The sequence below is a fragment of the Ambystoma mexicanum genome, chromosome 2p (assembly GCF_040938575.1).
Source record: "Ambystoma mexicanum isolate Mex_15411 chromosome 2p, UKY_AmexF1_1, whole genome shotgun sequence".
NCBI lineage: Eukaryota > Metazoa > Chordata > Amphibia > Caudata > Ambystomatidae > Ambystoma > Ambystoma mexicanum.
In genome coordinates, this window is record NC_090923.1 from 793,061,482 (window position 1) to 793,080,538 (window position 19,057).

General features: G+C 44.5%; 1 protein-coding gene across 1 annotated transcript in view; it reads left to right on the top strand.

Moving 5' to 3' along the window:
- The window catches only part of ACTMAP (actin maturation protease), a 578,735-nt gene that overhangs the window by 420,924 nt on the left and 138,754 nt on the right, over positions 1 to 19,057 (top strand). Inside the window, exon 5 of the mRNA XM_069644456.1 lies at positions 16,524 to 16,650. Coding sequence (XP_069500557.1) covers positions 16,524 to 16,650 — 127 coding nt within the window. The remainder of the gene's footprint in view (positions 1 to 16,523; positions 16,651 to 19,057) is intronic.

Sequence of the window (19,057 nt, forward strand, 5' to 3'; positions counted from 1 at the left end):
CCACCAAGACAATCTTTTCCCAATAACAACAATACTGATAGCAGTGAAGTGACCAGTGGAGAATTGGAAGAAAGACCCACTACAAGCACTACCCCATGCATCAAAACCCACCAAGTTGAGTCACTGACGGCACCACCGAGTGAGACCAGATCACAACCTTCACAACAGTCTTTTTTAGGAGACGGACAACAAGAAGAGGACAAAAGAAAACCCAGACAGAAAAAGAAATAAAACAAAATGTGGTCATTAATATCTCCTCCAAAGCTCTCACCAAGACACAATTGGAAACATTGAATGTAAGGGTCTCATTCATACCTACTAACAACACCTCTCTTTTTGAGGAAGAAGTGAATCTGTTATAATTGATAAGGAAGATGGAATTGAAAGTTTTTTTCAACAACATTGAAGACCTCTCACAGCACAATCCCAAATCCAAATATTTGGAAATGAAAAATAAAACCAGCTTTCATCCACAAATTAATCATCCCCTTCTCAATCTATTTAAACAGAGGACAACTAAGGATCTAAGACGTCTGAAATATGAACTCCCTAAAACTAAAACTTGCAATATTCGCAAACACCAACTAACTATCATTAAGCAGTTAGCAGAAGACAATAGTCTTACACTCAAACAAGCAAGGGAGGAGCCCTAGTCCTCATGGACACGACGCTCTATAACACAGGATGCCTTAAAGTCTTGGTGGACACCAGGACCTACATGCCATTGGAAAGCACCCCAATTCTGGTTATTAAGGAGATTATTAAACAGTCCCTTGGAATGGTGTTAATAGCACACACCACTTCTCCGTTGTTTGTGGTCGTCGTGGTTTAATGGATCACCTCGCCCTCTTGGAAGCAGATATCAAGGAGTCCAAGGCAACGAGCTGTGTGGTAACTAGGTAGGCAACAGCCTTTCGTTGGGCTCTTAATGACGTGGATGGTGGTGTCAAGCGTCAGTCCATTGTGCATCAGACATCGCCTGAATTGTCCCATTGAGTGTAGGGGTAGCGTCGCAAGCCACTGAAATATCCTCAAATCTTTTTTCGAGAGTTCAGGTCTCTCCGGCATCAGCAGGAATTCCTGTTCCCCCATAATGTTCACTGTTGCACCTAAATCAATCAGGAAGCAAAGCAGTCTGTCCCCTACGCTGACAGACATTCTGGGTGTCTCTTTCACCTCTCGGTGAAGATTATTAAACAGGTGGTTGACAAAGCTGCTGACATGTATTGGATCTCAGATAAAACTGTGGATTTCCTCATTCAAAAACACCCAGTAACACCAGTCTTATATGGACTTCCGAAAATCCACAAAAACATCAAGGATCCGCCTTTTTGACCTATAGTTGCCAGCACAGACAGTGTCTTTCAGCCTCTAGCCATTTATCTGGACAAAGCCCTACAACCACTAGTACAGAAGACCACAACTTATTTAAAGGACACCACGCATCTCTTACAAATCATCAACTCGCTGTCACTGTCTGAGGATAATCTTATTCTCTTTACAATGGATTTAAACAGTGTTTATACTTCCATCCCGCACAGAGAAGGCATTGAAGCACTCGAATGGTTCTTACTCCAACACAATGATATCAACATTCAAAAAATATTTGCATTAGAAATCGACACAAAAATGTGATTCACGCACTCCGCTGCCCCTGCGGTAAATATTATGTAGGGAAGACCATCAGAAAAGCAAAAGAGAGATGGACGGAACATAAGTCCTGCATCGGGACTAAAAACATCAAGTCACCTGTATTCAGGCACTATCATGACAACAAACACATCATTGCACAGATGAGTGGTGATTTTGGAAGTAGTACATATCCCACAACGGGGAGGCAATCTACCCAAAATCCTAGCCCAAAGGGGGCTATTTTGGATCCACAAATTGGATGCAATGACCCCTTTAGGTCTCAACGAAGAGTATTACCTAGGACCATTCATATTAATTATGAAACAACATTATCAATTTGTTCTGATTGAGTAATACAGTTGTCATTAACTGATGAACTAAATGTCCTAATTTGTTGATACCCATATTAATGTCATCAAAACATGTTTTTCTTGTAGAAATTGATTGAATGGAATTTTTTGCCCCCTGATGAAGAGTGAAAACTACTCGAAACATGTTGGGCTACTCCTTACAATAAATCAACGTGTTGATTATTAATAATTTAATTTGTCCAATGATTTAAATTGTCTAATGAAATACTTCTTCATGTATTCACATATAATATGTGTTACCTTATGCCATGTAAAAACAGTAAATTAATCCATGAATACCCTCAGAAACATAAGACGGTCCACTTTTTCCTCCTCACAGGGGAACAAATATTAGACTGGACCTGTCTAAGAGCGCATAGGCTTTGGCCATACAATAGTGTGCAGGGGACGTAGGGTTCCTAATTGGAACTCCTTTTGTTTTGCTGCTTCTTACCAAAGCAGCTCAGTCTTGCAATTGCGTTGTGCCTCAAATTATTGAAGCAAGCGTTATAAATTCGAATTTGGAAAGTGTCAATTCTAGGCTCATAGACAGAACTACTGTCATGGCCCACGCATTAAAATAGCTGCTTGCTTTCACTTACCCAGGCTGTCAGACTCTGAATCAGCGAAGCCTGCCAACTCTCCCCTTTCAGGTTTCTTCACAAATGTGGCCTCAGACTGCTTCTGTAGTCTGTGTGTCCCGGCTGACTTGTGCAGCTAGATCTATAGAGTATGATCACAAAGCTTAAGCCCATCTAAACCATCCTTATTTCTTTGCTAGTCAAGTCTGACTGCTGGGTGTTTTCCTCTTATCATTTTTAGCATATGTTAACTTGCAATTCGCCTAATCATCAAATTTGATCAGCTGCCCTTAGAGCTTAGGTTGTTGGCCTACTGAGAACAGGTTTTACCAAAATAGTTTACATTTGAAATGTCCCCATCTAGGTAACCGTTCAAGAATCACTGCCGTGCCACTGTCGACTTGTATCAGCTGTCCTTGAACAAACTGCCTTCACTGCTAGGCTCAGTGTTCTAATGTATAACATGGGTTTGCGAAAATGTTTACTTTACAACTTCAGATAAGAAATCATATATTCTGCACATTATAGTTTCAGCCAATTACCATACATTTATGACCATGCACGTTTTTCTTCTATGCAGCTCGTTTTTGAAAGTTAGGATTTTCAGAATTCAAGCTAAAATGGATCCTATACAACGAACATTATTTAAATAACTTACAATTTCAACGGCACGCACTGTAAGACAATGTAAACAAGTTTTCATGAGCTACAATGTGCAACAAATATCTTTAAAAGTACACGCTGTGCTCAACAAATAGTCTTTTTAATCCTGCATTCACTGTTTCATAAAACAAAATGAGCATATCGAATAATGGCCCTTCAGCACGCACTCATTTTAGGATTAATCATGAAGTAATGTTTTCAATTTAACACATAAATTAGCAATAGAAGAACATAAATGGAACCTTTTAAATGGTACCTTATAAAGCCTATAAGTAGAACCCCTTCTTCTCTGTGCAGTCAGCATTGAAAACAGTATTTTAAATGTAAGAGAGCTATTTTTGGTTATATCAGTACTTTCAAGTGTCATTTACAGCAGACGCCGATTTATTTAACCAGTTTCAAATGTAATGGAAAAGATTTGAAAACTATTTGTATGTGCTACATGTGTTTGCAAGTAAGACCCGTGAAATTCAATATGAAGGCACTCCCATGTGTGCATATGCATCTCTCTATGTGTTTGTTAAAACTTGTCACAGTCAATAGGAATTAATGTACATAGGTTCCATGGTTACAACTTGCCTTGGATTGTTAAACTGTTCAATCACAAGTATATTTATGCCATATGTAACATTGCTACCCACAGTCTGCTCCGTAATGGGAAAAGACAGTAAAGAACACCAGACCTGCCTCTGTCAAAGCGCTTGGAGCAACATATTTATTTAATTAATTTGTAAAGCGCCCATGACCCTGAGGTATCACGGCGCAGAAACCATGTGACATTGTTTTTCCAGAATTATAATACAACAAGCTCCTTCTTTGGTACAAAGAAATATATGTCTCACACATTTCTGATGCTCTAAATAGAGGGAGGCATTTTTGTATTTTTTCAACATGTGCCCACTTTTTAAATCCTGTAATAATGTCGTATTTTTATGAATAGTGATACGTTTTAGCTTTTTCTCTGAGCCACCTTCATTAATGTTGACCAAAACAGCTCAGAATTGATCACATCTCCTAAATTCAGAAAAATGTAACCTTAGTTTTACAGGCACCATGTTGAGGGCACAAATTGCCAACTCCCGTACTTCTGATGCTGTAATACAGGGGTGTACATTTTGCTGATCAGCATAGTACTTTGTTAACACTGCAACAATTATGTTATATTGTATTTATTTAAAAAGATATTGCAGTCAAGGGTTATTTTTAGGAAGTGAACTTTTAGCCTTTTTTGTTTCCTGGGCCACTTAAATATGTACCCAAGGGAATGGCTACAAATGTTTCACAATTTCTAAACAAATAAGTACTGAACCCTGATAATGACTTGTTTTAGAGAAAAAATTCTTAACATTGGTCTTTCAGCATTAAAGTAGAGAATGTGCCTTGCTGCATGTAGAAGTAGCCAGCTCCTGTTCTTTTGATGCTGTAAATGCAGCGGTGGGCCTTTCTACACTGAACATAGTTCCCTCTTTATGTTACTGCTGTAAAATTATGTTAAATCTTTTCTAAATGAGTTTGTTTATTGAAATGTATTTTTATTTCCGATGTATGGAACCCAAATGGTTCTAACCCAAGCACAACTCCCAAAAGTAAATCTGGGGCACTGATTGATACTTTAAGGCAAATAAATGGTGACATAGTTATTTTCAGAAGTAAAATAAATGAATGTAAACATCGCTGCCACCTAAGTTTCAAATGCTGATAATACAGATAAAGGAGAATGCTTTGGAAGTAGCTAAAGCGGGGAATATCAGCCAGTAGGTGGGAATGTAGATAATATAATAGCTATGGGCATGCTGCGGTTGGTGTGAAGAAGTCGATTGCGTTAAGGTAAGGTAGCTGATGGACTGGGACGAAGAGAGTGGATAGAATAATGAATCACTCAATTTCTCTGTTTTTGAAAATTGGATAGCAGAATTTTGCATTTTAAACCCTGAGAAGATTTTTCTTCTCAAAATTGAAGTTTTCAAAAAAGCCAGATAGGCTGACTTCAGGATGAGAAGCCCTTGGTAAATATAAGCCTTCTTTGTACTCTTTGAACTCTTTGAACTGAAGAGAGTCCATTTTTACACCCCCCCTCCTGCTTATTTTTGGGGACTGCCCCAGGAACCCCTCTCGCAGCTGCATGGGCCATCCGCCTATCTTCCTCTTACCCTCTGCTACCACATTCCCATGTTCCCGCTTGTTGCCTTCCCGGCCAGTTTCCTGCTTCGAGTGCCGGGCTGCTGGGCGGAAGTCTGACGTAAAGTGTGTCGGCCTCTCCGCAACACTCTTTTGAGCATCGTGCTTCAGCCCCGTGGTCTGTATACCACAATTGAATAAAGACAAGAACTGAGTGGTTAAGAGAGTACCGGAAGGGGGTGGTCAGGACTAGGAGAGAGGAAAGAAGAGAGGGGCTTCTCAGGACCTGGGCTCAACTTAAGTTCTTGATGTGGCGAAGGAGGAGCTCAAGGGCTAGTGCAGGCCTATTTGGGGGAACAAAGCTACATAGCCCAACCAGGAGGGGGAGGGGGAAAAATAAAGTACCCAGTGATCCAATCATCAGAACTTTACCAAGTGCCTGATCGTTCCGGAAGACTTCAGAGTACCAGATGGGGTATCTAGTTGTAGAGTCTGGAAGGACCAATACATGATCCTGTTCCACCAAATTCAGGAAAGGAGTGTGTATCACTATAAATCCCAGGGACTGTAAGTGAACCTTTACCGCCAATAGAAACCTTGTACTTGATCATACAGAGTGTTCCTGTGGAAAGCCTAAGGACGACAATCCTATGAGGGTTAGGAAAGACCTCAGAGTTTGGCACAGCCTGACCCTACTTGATGTGAATAAAAAACCCTGTTTGAAAACTTTTATTTGGCCTTGAGTCTTCTGTTGATCCCTCACCCTGCCAGTGGGAAGATAGCCAAAGGACATCTGCTGGCTTGGTGTCCCACCTCGTGCAATCTCCCACACACCCACACGCTAATGCCAATAATTTCGCCTCACTAGGTGGCAATAAACCACCAATTATGAGACAAAAATAAAACATCAGACAAATTGCTTATACTAGAAAGGGTCATGGGATATACCAGGGAGATCATGTCTGATGAATATCATTATTTGGATACATCACCAACCCCGCCATAAAAATGATTTGGCCCAATAAGCCCAATCTGTACACAACAAGATCTGTGAAAAATGATTTAATGTTTGGTGGTATTGTTTCCTAGTACTGATCTATCATATCTTCTTCACTCTATTAGGCCAACACTTGTTTTGCGCCCTATCGGTCCTTCATCTGTGCAGGAATTACAGTTCTGTGTTCCTGAATGTTCCTTCCGTCTGGTAAATCAGAATCCTCAAAATATGATCTTTATTAGTAAGTTCCCCCAAATGGTCTTTGGTTATGGACTTCAAAATGCGTGTTGAGTCTGTGAAATGTACTATATACTGTTTGTTCTGGAGCATCCATCGTATTCAACAAGGATTCAAGAAAAGTACTCCGAGTGGACCAGAAAGGAGAACCCATCATAAGAGAAAAGAGCTTAATTGACAAGTTTGGCTGACTTGTGGATATAATGGGTCCTGTTGGTAATAATGCACACCCGGGATTCGAGGCACATTTTAGAGTATAGAATTGAAGGCCGTTTCAGGGATCCCACTAATAAAGATCCATTTTTGTGTATTCTGATTTACTGGATGGAATGGACATAGAGGAACACAGAATTGTAATTACTGCCCTGATGAAGAGCATATAGGGCTAAAAAACATGTGTCGGTTTAATAGGAAGACTGTACATTTGGACCATGTGATTGTCTGAGTGGAATGGACTATGTTTATGTGTGTTCTGAGTAAGTCAGGTCTCTGCAAACTACAATTATCTCAGCTGGGAGGCACTGGTTAGCGTCAAGCCCATCTCAGTGATGATGCTGAAACATTTGGACGAAGGATCTAACCTAGCAGTTGGGCAGGACTGCCCCTTTTGGGTTGGAACAAAACATGATTTGAATATATTTTTTTACTGGTTACCGTGTTTTAATCATTTCAATTTTCACCATGGCTATTTTAATCGTGCTGTTTTCACCGTGGACGTTTTTGGCAATTTCTTTTTAATTTAAATATATGTATTTTAAGTTTGAGAAGAGCATTTAGGGGTGGTGGGAGTGGGTTAGATGGATGGTTGTAAGGGCTCCCCAGAAAAGAAAAAAATAATCGCCAAAAAGGGGCAGGGTGAAAACACGATTAAAATAGCTACGGTTAAAATAGCCTCGATTAAAACATGTGAAACTGGAAAAACGGTGGTCTGGGTGCTAAACCTGTGTGATTAATTCAAAAACATCCAGACATCCTTTTTCTGTTTTTCTGTAGAAAGTACATTATTTTGCCTACAGATATTATTACTCCCAGTTTTAAATAATATGCTAGGTTATATATTTGTCGATTAATTTGATAATTAGAACCCATTTCCTGCACACAAATGATCTTCGAGCCTGCATGTCTTTGGTCCTGTGCTAGTTGGGAAGATGAATATCAAGTACCAGAATGCGTACACGAAAACCAGGACTGGATGAGCTATTATTATGACCACATGCCATCAAACAAAGTGCAACCAACTAGCCATACTCTGCTCCCAACTTCTCCTGTCTGCGACAATGACGCCAGCTGAAGTATTGACATGGGTTTGTAAAAAGAGTGAACTATCCTTACACCTAATTGGCCCCTCGATCTAATTGAGGTGGGCTGCAGACTCTGAAGTATGCTAACACTTGCAAGTGGACCCCTTTGGGGGCTGCATGCAGATTCCTCTCTGTTATCCCTTTTCCTTTCGAAATCAAAGTTGACAGCTGGCCCCTTCCCATTAAGAGTATCCAACCATGGCTTTGTTGTCAACAGCACATTGCATGTTGAAGTTTGTACTTATGAGCCTTAATATGAGCGTGCAGGTGCAGTAATAATGTGCTGGTGTTACCACACTGGTATGCTCCAAGTTTGCTGGTAGGCTGGCGGATTCACCTAAAGCTCTGAGCCCTACTGGCAAAAAACTGCCATTATTACCGGCCCGGTAATACCAGTGGCAGTAGTACTGGCCGATCCTCCCGTGGAGTCCAGTGGGACTCCATGGAATGGTTATTGACTGGCATTTCCGCCACTTGGAATCTGCCGGTAATTCCAGTAGACCAAGTGGTGGAAACGGTATTACAGTTTGCCAGTATCATGACGGTATTACCGGCAAACATGTCATGAGGCCCATAGGTAAAGGCCTGCAAGTTCCAGCAGGCAAAGTGGGATCAGACCTGAGTTGCATGTTTTTTTGCATTCTGTCATGGCACGGCAGGCAGAAAAACAGTGGTTTGGACGGTTGCCAAGAGCACTGTCAGTGTTTCGGATTCATTCAAAGTCTTTCGTCCATCACTCTACATTGGTGCAAAAGTCACTCTATCTTATACAGATATGCCCATGCTTGGGTATTGCGCTTGTTGTGCCCAAAATGTCAAGCTATGCACCAAATGAGGACACAAGCACAAATTGCGACCCAAGTGTAAAACTGAATGACGATGACCATTCTACTGGGTTGATATAACCATATAATCAAAGCATTGAATCTAAAAATAGCCTTTCTGTATCTGAAACATTGCCCATATCTATTGCACAGTAAGATCAAAGCGCACTTGAGGTGGTTTGTGAACTTTTGCATAGGCGACTGGACTGCCCTAAAGTGGGCCCACGCCTGATTAACTTATGGGGGTTTCCCCTCTGTAATGGCTCATCAGGCTGAAGAATGGTGCTTTGCAAGGTTTCCCAGTGCAACACCAGTGCGTCATTCCTCACCTCTTTCTGTAACTCTTGAGGGGTGCAGCATGCGAAGTCACAAAAAGGCATGACTGCATAAAGGTGCACCCAGTGATGGGGATCAAAAGCATTTTAATAGTAGAACAGCAAATGTTGTCTTTCAGTTTTTCATTCTTCGCAAGCAAGTGGTGTTATGGCTACATGTATGAAAGAATGGTGCTAACATGTAATTCCAGAAAGCTTAGCCGTGTTACTGCCATGAGCAGTGCAGACCAGTGGGCTTGGCTTGAAAGTGACCATGCCAGATTTGCCAGTCACAACATTGTACTGGGCTGCATCAATTAGATGTGTCTGCTTAATCTATGCGCGCATGAGCAGAAGGAACTGACAACTAATGCTCTCGGGATTTGACTGAAAGCCAGCACAGTTCTCAGGCAATTGTGGGAGGCGCCTTGTGGGCTTTCCATGTAGAGTATAATGTGTGAAATTATTTCAGATCACTTGCTATCACTGTGACCTCGGAGACCCATAGACACGCGCTGAGTGTGCCCCATTGGAACTCTGGCACGGTTGGTTATTGCAGTGACAACATCCTGCCTCCTGTGAGGTGCACTTGTTTGAGTCCTGCTGCATTCTAACTCAGGTTTGCAGTTGCAATATCCTGTTCTGCGTGAGGTGCCCTTTTATCGGCGTGCACTCACCAGTTAGTACTTCAGTGTCGGCGTCGTGTCCTGTGTGAGATGCACTAGTTGTACTCCTGCAGTGAACCTCGCCTTTCAGTACTAAAGTGAAGGTGACTGGTGTGAGATGCCCTTGCCTTAGTCCTGCTGCCAAGCAGCCTTGTGAATGGCATGATGGTTTCCGTGGGCATGTGCAGTCTCTGAAACCACTCCAGTGGTTTGCCCAATGGTGAATAGGATGGTGCACGCTGATATGCAATGAGAATACCCATATGATATCCATTGGGCACTGAAGATGCCCCAAAAAGGAAACCTGGCGGTTTGCCCAGGAAGAGGCACTGGGCATGTCTCTCTGATGAGACATTGCTGGAGGAAACCTGGCGGTTTGCCCAGGAAGAGGCACTGGGCATGTCTCTCTGATGAGACATTGCTGGAAGAAACCTGGTGGTTTGCCCAGGAAAAGGCACTGGGTATGTCTCTCTGATGAGACATGCTGGAGGAAACCTGGCGGTTTGCCCATGAAGAGACACTGGGCATGTATGTCTCTCTGATGAGACATTGCTGGAGGAAACCTGGCGGTTTACCCATGAAGAGACACTGGGCATGTCTCTCTTATGAGACATTGGGCATGTCTCTCTGATGAGACATTGCTGGAGGAAACCTGGCGGTTTGCCCAGGAAGAGGCACTGGGCATGTCTCTCTGATGAGACATTGCTGGAGGAATCCTGGCGGTTTGCCCATGAAGAGACACTGGGCATGTCTCTCTGATGAGACATTGCTGGAGACACTGGACATGTCTCTCTGATGAGACATTGCTGGAGGAAACCTGGCGGTTTGCCCATGAAGAGACACTGGGCATGTCTCTCTGATGAGACACTGCTAGAGACACTGGGCATGTCTCTCTGATGAGACATTGCTGGAGGAAACCTGGTGGTTTGTCCATGAAGAGACACTGGGCATGTCTCTCTGATGAGACATTGCTGGAGACACTAGGCATGTCTCTCTGATGAGACATTGCTGGAGGAAACCTGGCGGTTTGCCCATGAAGAGACATGCGGTTTGCCCATGGAGACACTGGGCATGTCTCTCTGATGAGACATTGCTGGAGACACTGGGTGTGTCTCTCTGATGAGACATTGCTGGAGGAAACCTGGCGGTTTGCTCATGAAGAGACATGCGGTTTGCCCATGGAGACACTGGGCATGCCTCTCTGATGAGACATTGCTGGAGACACTGGGCATGTCTCTCTGATGAGACATTGCTGGAGGAAACCTGGCGGTTTGCCCATGAAGAGACATGCGGTTTGCCCATGGAGACACTGGGCATGTCTCTCTGATGAGACATTGCTGGAGACACTGGGCGTGTCTCTCTGATGAGACATTGCTGGAGGTTGCAGCTAGTGTTTGGGACTGAGGTCAAGCAGCTATGCTACATCTGGAAAGATGGACCACCTGCCCCTTTTGCCCATGTTTCAACACATCTGGAGATGCTGCCTGGCCCTGGTGTCTGAGGTGAAGAGCTCTACAAAGGGATGCTGGCACGCTTGGTCAAAGGAATTGCATCTGTGCTGCCCATTCCACACGGGTGAGGGTTTTGGCACATATGGTAGGTACAAAACAATGCTACAGACATGAGAGAGGGGGGAAAGGTTGTTCAAAAGCTCGGGTGTCCATGGAGCTTTGCAAGATTTCAGTGACTGAAAGGGTTATTTTCAGGTGTCAAGGGAAACACTAACTATATGAGGCCATCTGGGGAAGTGATATGATGTTGTGTGGGGCTGAAGATAGAGAGGGTAAAGGGCGGGCGGGTGAATGCTCTTGATGGCGGATTTATGTTGCACTTCAGTTTTTCACATGGTTAACAAAAGAATGGAATACACACGAAGCCGAGTGTGTGATTGGCCTGGCACTGGCAATGCTGTTGGCATGCACTGGCCGCATCTCAGCCTGTTTGTTTTGGTGTACTGCCACTCAGCGCGCTTTGTTCTGCCAGCATGTGTCAGCGCAGGCGGGAGTAAACAACAGAAACCTGCAGAGCGGTGCAATTCTTCAAGTCTGAGTCAAAGTCCCGGTCTCTCTTATTCTGCACAGCTCGGCTTACTGGCCAGGGTCCTTATTCCTCTGACTCATCGCAGTTCTTTCTTACATCAGTTATGGGCACGGATGGAATTAACAGCATGTACAGCATGCTGCGCAAGCTCGTTTCGGGCTAATCCCCCCCCCAGGTCCCCTCCCCTGTTATAAGCAGAATATCTACACATGAATGACCTCTGTGCATGGACATGGCTGGTAAACCTTTGCTGGATCTTAGTATGGCACAATATTCACTTCTTGCTGCAAAGGATAGGCATGATGCAGTACATGCCCTCACACATGGTCTCATGTAAGAAGCATGTTACAGCGCCTCAATGCCTTTGGGCTGTAGTGCGCTATACAAATCCAAAATAAAAAAAGAAACAAAATATGTATATTGTATTCAGGTTCAGAGTGGGGCCGTGCCCTTTTTTTGGCCCTGTGGTGAATGGCTTGCTAGAGATGACGCCATTCTGTTGGGCATCATGTTTTCGGCCGTGGGCAATTGGGGCTTGAAAGGGTTTTAACGTCTTAATGGGGCTGCTCCAGATTCATGGCTAAAAATATAAAATGCCAAGAAGAACTGGAAACCCCCCAAACCATTGGTTTGGTCAATCGGTGATGCCATCCACTGTATGCAGACCGGAAGGGCAGGGTGGGGGTTAGAGTAGGACTTTGAGCGGGAAGCACATACATCCTAACACTAATGTAAAGAGTGAAGGAAAGAGGAAAGGGAGCAAAGGCCGAGTCAAAATAAAAGGCCTTTCTTACGCACTCCCAACTGTTTACGGAAGCCCCGATGTAATCATTTACTAAGCCCTGCCCAGGCATGTACAGGGCACGACAAATTTAAATTGGATAATGCTCGTTTGCTGATTTGAAAATGTCACGCAAATACTTAACGCTGCTTGTCAGCTGCGTTTTTTAGCAAGTCCTATGCAAGTTAACATGTATTTAAAATGTTTAGTGCTACGCTTTTGTTATAATGAACATGTTATAAGCAGTTTACACGATTCCTAAAGAATATACGGACTGCTTGGCAAATGCTATTTAAACATTGCACCTGCTTGATAACGGCTTGAGACATGTTAAGCAAGCATGTTTCTAGGCAGAAATGCATACTTGCCAACCCTACAGATTTAGGCAGTAGGCTACTGTTTTTTAAGCAGTCCTACCGCCTACAGATTTGGGTGACAGATCCTACTGCTTTTTACAGGGGCAAGCAATTTATGTGACTCTAAGGCAGGCTGCTTGACCTGCCCAGGACTAAGCATGCACCACATTAGTTAGTCTGTCTGTACAGGCGACATGTCATTGATTACTTTGAGTGATGGTCTCAGACCAATCCAGTGACCTGACAGCTACATGACTCTGCCCTGCACCCTGGCCGGGACAGGCCATAGGTAAACCACCAGTGCAGGCAAGTGGCAGAACGTGCCACCATCACACAGCATCTGCATATCAGACTGAGCAGGGTATCAGTCTCCATGTTGTTCAGTTATTACTCTTGCACTGCAGGAATCAGGGCTCCCACCGGCAGAATGAGGTTGGGGCTGAGCCTCCACCCCCAGGCCGCAGCGAAGAGACGCAGTAGGGATGGCCCTTTGTTCCATCTATACTGTGGGCCTCATCATACCGCCGGCGCTATTAGCCCTACCGCCAAACCCCCTGGCGCTATTAGCGCCTGATCACAGGTTTGGCAGAACGGTTAGTGCCCATTCCCCATTGGGCCCATTCGGGAATTCCTCATTCCCCACTGGGCCCAATGGGGTAAATTCACGTTATTACCACCAGCAGTTTTCCCGCCGGCAGTAAGAGTGCCGAAAATCAGCAAAGTTGCCGCTGATTTCCCCCCAGCTGAGAGCTGGGGGAAATCAGCCAAGGCCATGATCTGGCAGTCCCTTAAATCTGGCGGTAATAGCACTACCGCCGCATTTAAGGGTTACCGCCAGACTCGTGATGAGGCCCTGTGTCTCTCTCTGGCGGCCCGGGTAAAAGCCGGATAAAAAACGATGTTTAGAAATTGAGAGACAGATGCAAAGCAAGAGGCTCTTGCTTTGCATCTGTCCCTCAATTTCTAAAAATCGTTTTGGTTTGGGTGTACCTCTACATACACCCAACACAAAACAATTTTTAGAAATGGAGGCACAGATGCAAAGCAAGTCTGTCCCTCAATTTCTAAAAATCGTTTTGGGTTGGGTGTACCTCTGCATCTGTGCACCCCTCTTGCATTGCATCCATTGCATCTGCAGAGGGAGGGGGACGGGAGAGGGCAAATAACACTGTTTGCATGTCTCTGAGTGTGCATGTGGTGAGGGTGAATGCTATGGGCGGGGAACTGAGGCGTTGAGGGAGGGAACTCACCTGAATTCTAAGGAAGGAAACAGTGTGGGTGAGGGGGGGTGGAGTGTGGGGTTAGTTGGGATAACCTTCTTGGGGGGGATTTGCGGTGGGACAGTAGAATGTAATAATTTGGCATTTTGAAGACCACACAAATCGGCCAAAATAAATTTTTTTGTATTTGTTCTTCAAAATGCAGAATTATCACATAGAACCCAGTATGGACCTTGCCATACTGTTGACCTTGTTCAGTGTAATAGCATTCAATGGGACAGTACTTGCGGGGCTGCTGTAACTCAATGGTGCAGAGCTATTACGCTTCTATATTTTTAAAGAGACAGTACCAGCCCTTCTCAGCAGGGCTGTGCAATCTATATGAGCCAGCACTTTCTAGTAGAGCTGCCATATTTGAAATGGGGCAATGTTGGTACTCCTCAGTTAGCTCGCTATACTCTTGATGGGGTAGTACTGCAGTTTCCCAACAGGGCTTCTATAATTGTTGAATCTTCTCAGCGGTAATACTATGCTTTTGTTGAGGCAATGCTAGTTCATCCTAGTGGGTCTGCTATACTTTTGATGGGAAAACATCAGCACTTCTCAGTTGAGCTGCTACACTCTTACAAGGCCCAGCACTTCTCAGCAGATTTATTTATTTTTATTAGTTATTTATAATGCGCGTAATACCTAGAGGTTTCTAAGCGCGGACCGAGGGATTGAACCTGTGTTGCGCGAACCAAGGGATTGAACCTGTGTTGCTCTTTGTCGTCTTGCTTCCAAGGCAAGCACGTTGCCCCTGAGCTATCCTCCCGAGACTTTGAAGATCTGAAGTACATTTAATGATACAGAACCAGAACTATTGAGCAAGTCTAAAATCATCTTCATAAACATCAGAATAACTCAACACTGTTGTGGTTATACAAGAGCAAATATATTTAAAGGGATGGAATTACTCAGAATGTAGCACCACTATTTAATAACCCAAAGTGCTTAAGCATAATTAATGTGAAAATACTACACTTCTCGCCGTTGGGACAGTACTGCCACTTCTCACAGAGGCTTCTACACCTTTTATGGGGCAGCACTGATCCAGCCTACTGGACAGCTTCACTTTTAATGGCACTTCTCAATAGGGCTGCTATACTTCAATAGGAAATGACCAACACTACCCAGCAGGGAATTGCATACTCTTGATGCCACTGAAGCAGCACTTCCACCCACCACAGCTGCTTTATTGTTAATGGCACGTGTACTTCTCAGCCACTCTGCTTTACATTTAAACAGACCAAATTGTCATTTCTGAGCATGGGTCTGCAGCCCACACACACGCAAGGGATTCCCATGCTCCCACTTGCGAGATTTGCACCAAATTAGTGAGAGTGTGCTCCAAGGTAGGAGGCACACACACAGTCTTTGCTCTGAGGTTTGACACACTCACAGGATGGGCTGGCATTTTGTTCTCCCATCCTACTTGTGTTACTGTGCCTTTTGAGGGCTACTACAACCTGGATGATTATAGAGGGGTGGAGTAGGGGCAGTGATGGCTTACTGGAATGCAACTGGAAGGCTTAAACCTCCTCCTCCTTACTTGACTTTAGTATATGCAGTAGAAGCTAGCCAATGTTTCCACTGTTCTGCGCCCCACCCCCTTGCACCAAGTTGGCGACTGCGTGCAAATGCGGTCATATAACTGCTGGTGATGTCACTTCCTACATTTGGGCACCCCCGGAGAAATTCATAAGTCGGCTCCCCTGGCAGGAATACATTTGTATTGCCCATGCTGCTGCTACAGAGCAGTGGCACACGTTGCCTACCAGCTCTGTGTGATTACCTTCTGTGAAGTGAAGTTAGGTCATTGAATTCGGTGTTAACTTACCATTACATTTGAAAATCTTTCCATGTTGTGCTGTTTGATGGGTTGTGTATTTTAGAATGCTCCAGTGGTACCAACAAAGTATGTTTTGTGTTTTTCTGTGATGTATTTGTTATGCAAAGTCATTTTTTTTAAACTTGAAAAATCCTACATCTTTTGGGTCACAGAATGTTGGCAAGTATGCACGTGGTACGAGTACTGTGCAGTGCAGTAAGAAGGTCCAGATGCAGGGTAGGGAAGAAGGTTAGGTTGTGTTGGGTGCTGTTTTGTAGCACATGCTGCAAGCCTATGAACTCAGACCCCTATGTATTCCTATAAAGGGAGGGCTGGCCTATAGGGACCCCTGGAGATATCTCACTGGTCCTTCAGAAAAGGCTAGTAGGGCGGGAGAAGAACGTCCTTCACATGGCAGGTGGGAACCAACCCACCATCTGACTATCCCTGTCCCCGCCCTACTGAGTGTCCGCATTCATCCAGCCTGTCTCAGTGCCAACGCGACCAATGAATCACAAGAAGAAGAAAAGAGTCTAAAGCGTCTAACGCCCCTTTGTGCTGCTTCTTCTTCCAGCGGCAAGCATGGTTCACCTGGCACGAGAAGTCTTCCGCTGCAGAGCCGACCTCCTCGACGACGGAATGGCCGTAAACCGAGGGAAGATTTTGCGCCACCTGACCTCAGGGCGACCTGTCCTGGTGCCGTATCCTTTCTGATTCGCACGTCGGCTCAAAGCCTTTGTAGGTGCATATTTGCGCGAATCGTGATTTGGCTCAGCCTTTTGACCCAGATGACGCAATTGTGCCGGGGATCTGCGTATGCCTTGTAAAGTAACATATTTCTGTGTTCCTCATTCTGCAGAAAGTTGATGCACGCCTGATACTCACCCACGGTACAGTGCTGAGTAAGGTGCAGAAGGCCCCCTGCGAGCATTAGCTCCTGTTTACGTCATTTCCTGCTTGCAGAATGTTTGTGCGTGGGGCCTTTTGTAAAATGACTGCGCTAGGACACAGCTTTGAAAGATTTATGGGAAAATTGCAGCGTTATGATGTCCTGTTGAATTGTACTTATTGTGCCATATTGTACTGAGGGCCCGGTTGTGAGGTGCATGAAAACATAGAAAAGTATTCCTTGGAGGAACACCACTTTCCTTAAAAGCAACATATTCTGTAAAAGAAAGTATGTGTTGTACTGATGTCTAAGCCTCCACTCTGGTCTGACAACGGTTGTCATTAACGCTGGGCAGACAGCGCGAGGGTCTTACAGAGTCCTACATTTACATTTTAAAAAAGGAAAAAAGAGATCAAATATGGCACCTGTGAGGGGGCCCAAGTCATATATTGCACACGTTTTTCTTTTATAAGTTAGGCATTTCCTTAATGGCAGCGCCACTATTCCGATTTATTGATGGTTCAACAACACTTTCCTAAATCTGAAAGTGGCACATTTTTAAGAAATGCACGCACTGATACAGGTCGAGGTGCTGCCCCAACAGAAATACATTTTGGCAGCTCTTGTAACTTGAAAGCACAGCATTTCCCCTCCAATCCTTTCACCCACCAGTTGTTGGTGCTGGAAACTGGAGTGGAGGATGTCGGCTTTCCACACCACTTTCCCCCAGAGCTCAGAATCAGGCATGAGGGTCTGATTCTGATGTTGGTGCATAAATGATTCAGCATAAGCTTTTCTTATTTACACATTATTCGGAGTCACTTGAGCCACTTTTATGATGGGCATGGTGTTGTGGCCTGAATAATCACGCTAGGCCATGATGAGGTTATTGATATTGATATTTTATTTATATCGTTATTGATATTGATATTTTATTTATATTGCGCTCATACACAAGTGTTTCCAAGCGCAACAAGGGAGGGGAGAGGAACAAGGGAGAACAAAAACAGCGATCTTACTAGGCCCAGTGACATTGAGAACGCGCAAGTGCATGGGAGAGGGAAAGGGGAAAAGTGCATGGAAGGGGGAGAAGTGGAAAGTGCGGAGCACAGGAAAACCGAATAAATAATAAAAAGTTAATAAAAAATAAATAGACAATAAAGGCAGCCAGCAAAGGGCAAGTGCTGGGTTTGAGGCAGCAGACAGGGTATGTCTGATAAGTGCAGGAAGAAAGAAAAGAAGGGAGGGGGACTGTATTGGTACAGATACAGACACCAGTGCAAGGGGTGGTCCGGAGGCAGTGCGGGTGGGTGGCAGGGTGAGCAGGTACCTGGGCCCGGAAGACAGAGGGTGGCCAGGTGCACGGTGCCAAGAGAGAACAGATCAGCAGGGGAGAGGAGGGGTGAAGGCATTAGCAAAGAGGAAGGTCTTGATGTGCTTCCGGAACCGGAGATGGTTCTCCTCAAGTTTCAGAGTGGCAGTGAGTCTGTTCCAGAGGGAGGCCCCAGTCGAGCACATAGATCTACCCCCAGCTCGCTTCTTTGAAAAACGAATGACCCTGAGGGAGTTAGAGGTGCAGGAGCGAAGAGCTCGAGAGGTGAGGTATTTGCGGAGGGATAGCTGAAGGTATTTTGGACCCAGGCCCCAGAAATCCTTGTGGACAATGCAGAGGGTTTTCAATTTAATCCTTGCATCCACTGGGAGCCAATGGAGAGATTTCAGGGCTGGAGAGATACAATCCCAGGGCTTGAGGCCAAGGACAAGTCTTGCAGTCCTGTTCTGGATTAGTTGCAAAGGGCGGAGAGTAGAGGCAGATAGATTTAGAAAGAGACTGTTACAATACTTTTTATTACAGCTCAGCATTTGCCCCTATCGTTGAAAAGTGTGCAGTGAAGTTCTGCCTGAAACGTGTGCAGATGTCCTTAAAAAAGAATGTTCTGAATTTCTACAAGTGGAATGCCTGTAAAGGCCAGTCTTGGACACTCAATTTACTGCAAAGTTGTTCGTTGTAACCCTGTTTATTTAGCTAATCAGCGTTAAAAACATTGCCACACATTTCCCCCAAAATATGCACTAGGGCTATGAAGTAATGGGGTTCGCCACTCACAGGTGAGCTATTAAGTACTTTATTCCAGATTGTGAGTACAGGTAAGTAATATGATAGGAAGCACTGAGACATCCACCCCAGCCAGCACAGCAACTCCAACTGTCACTGTCAG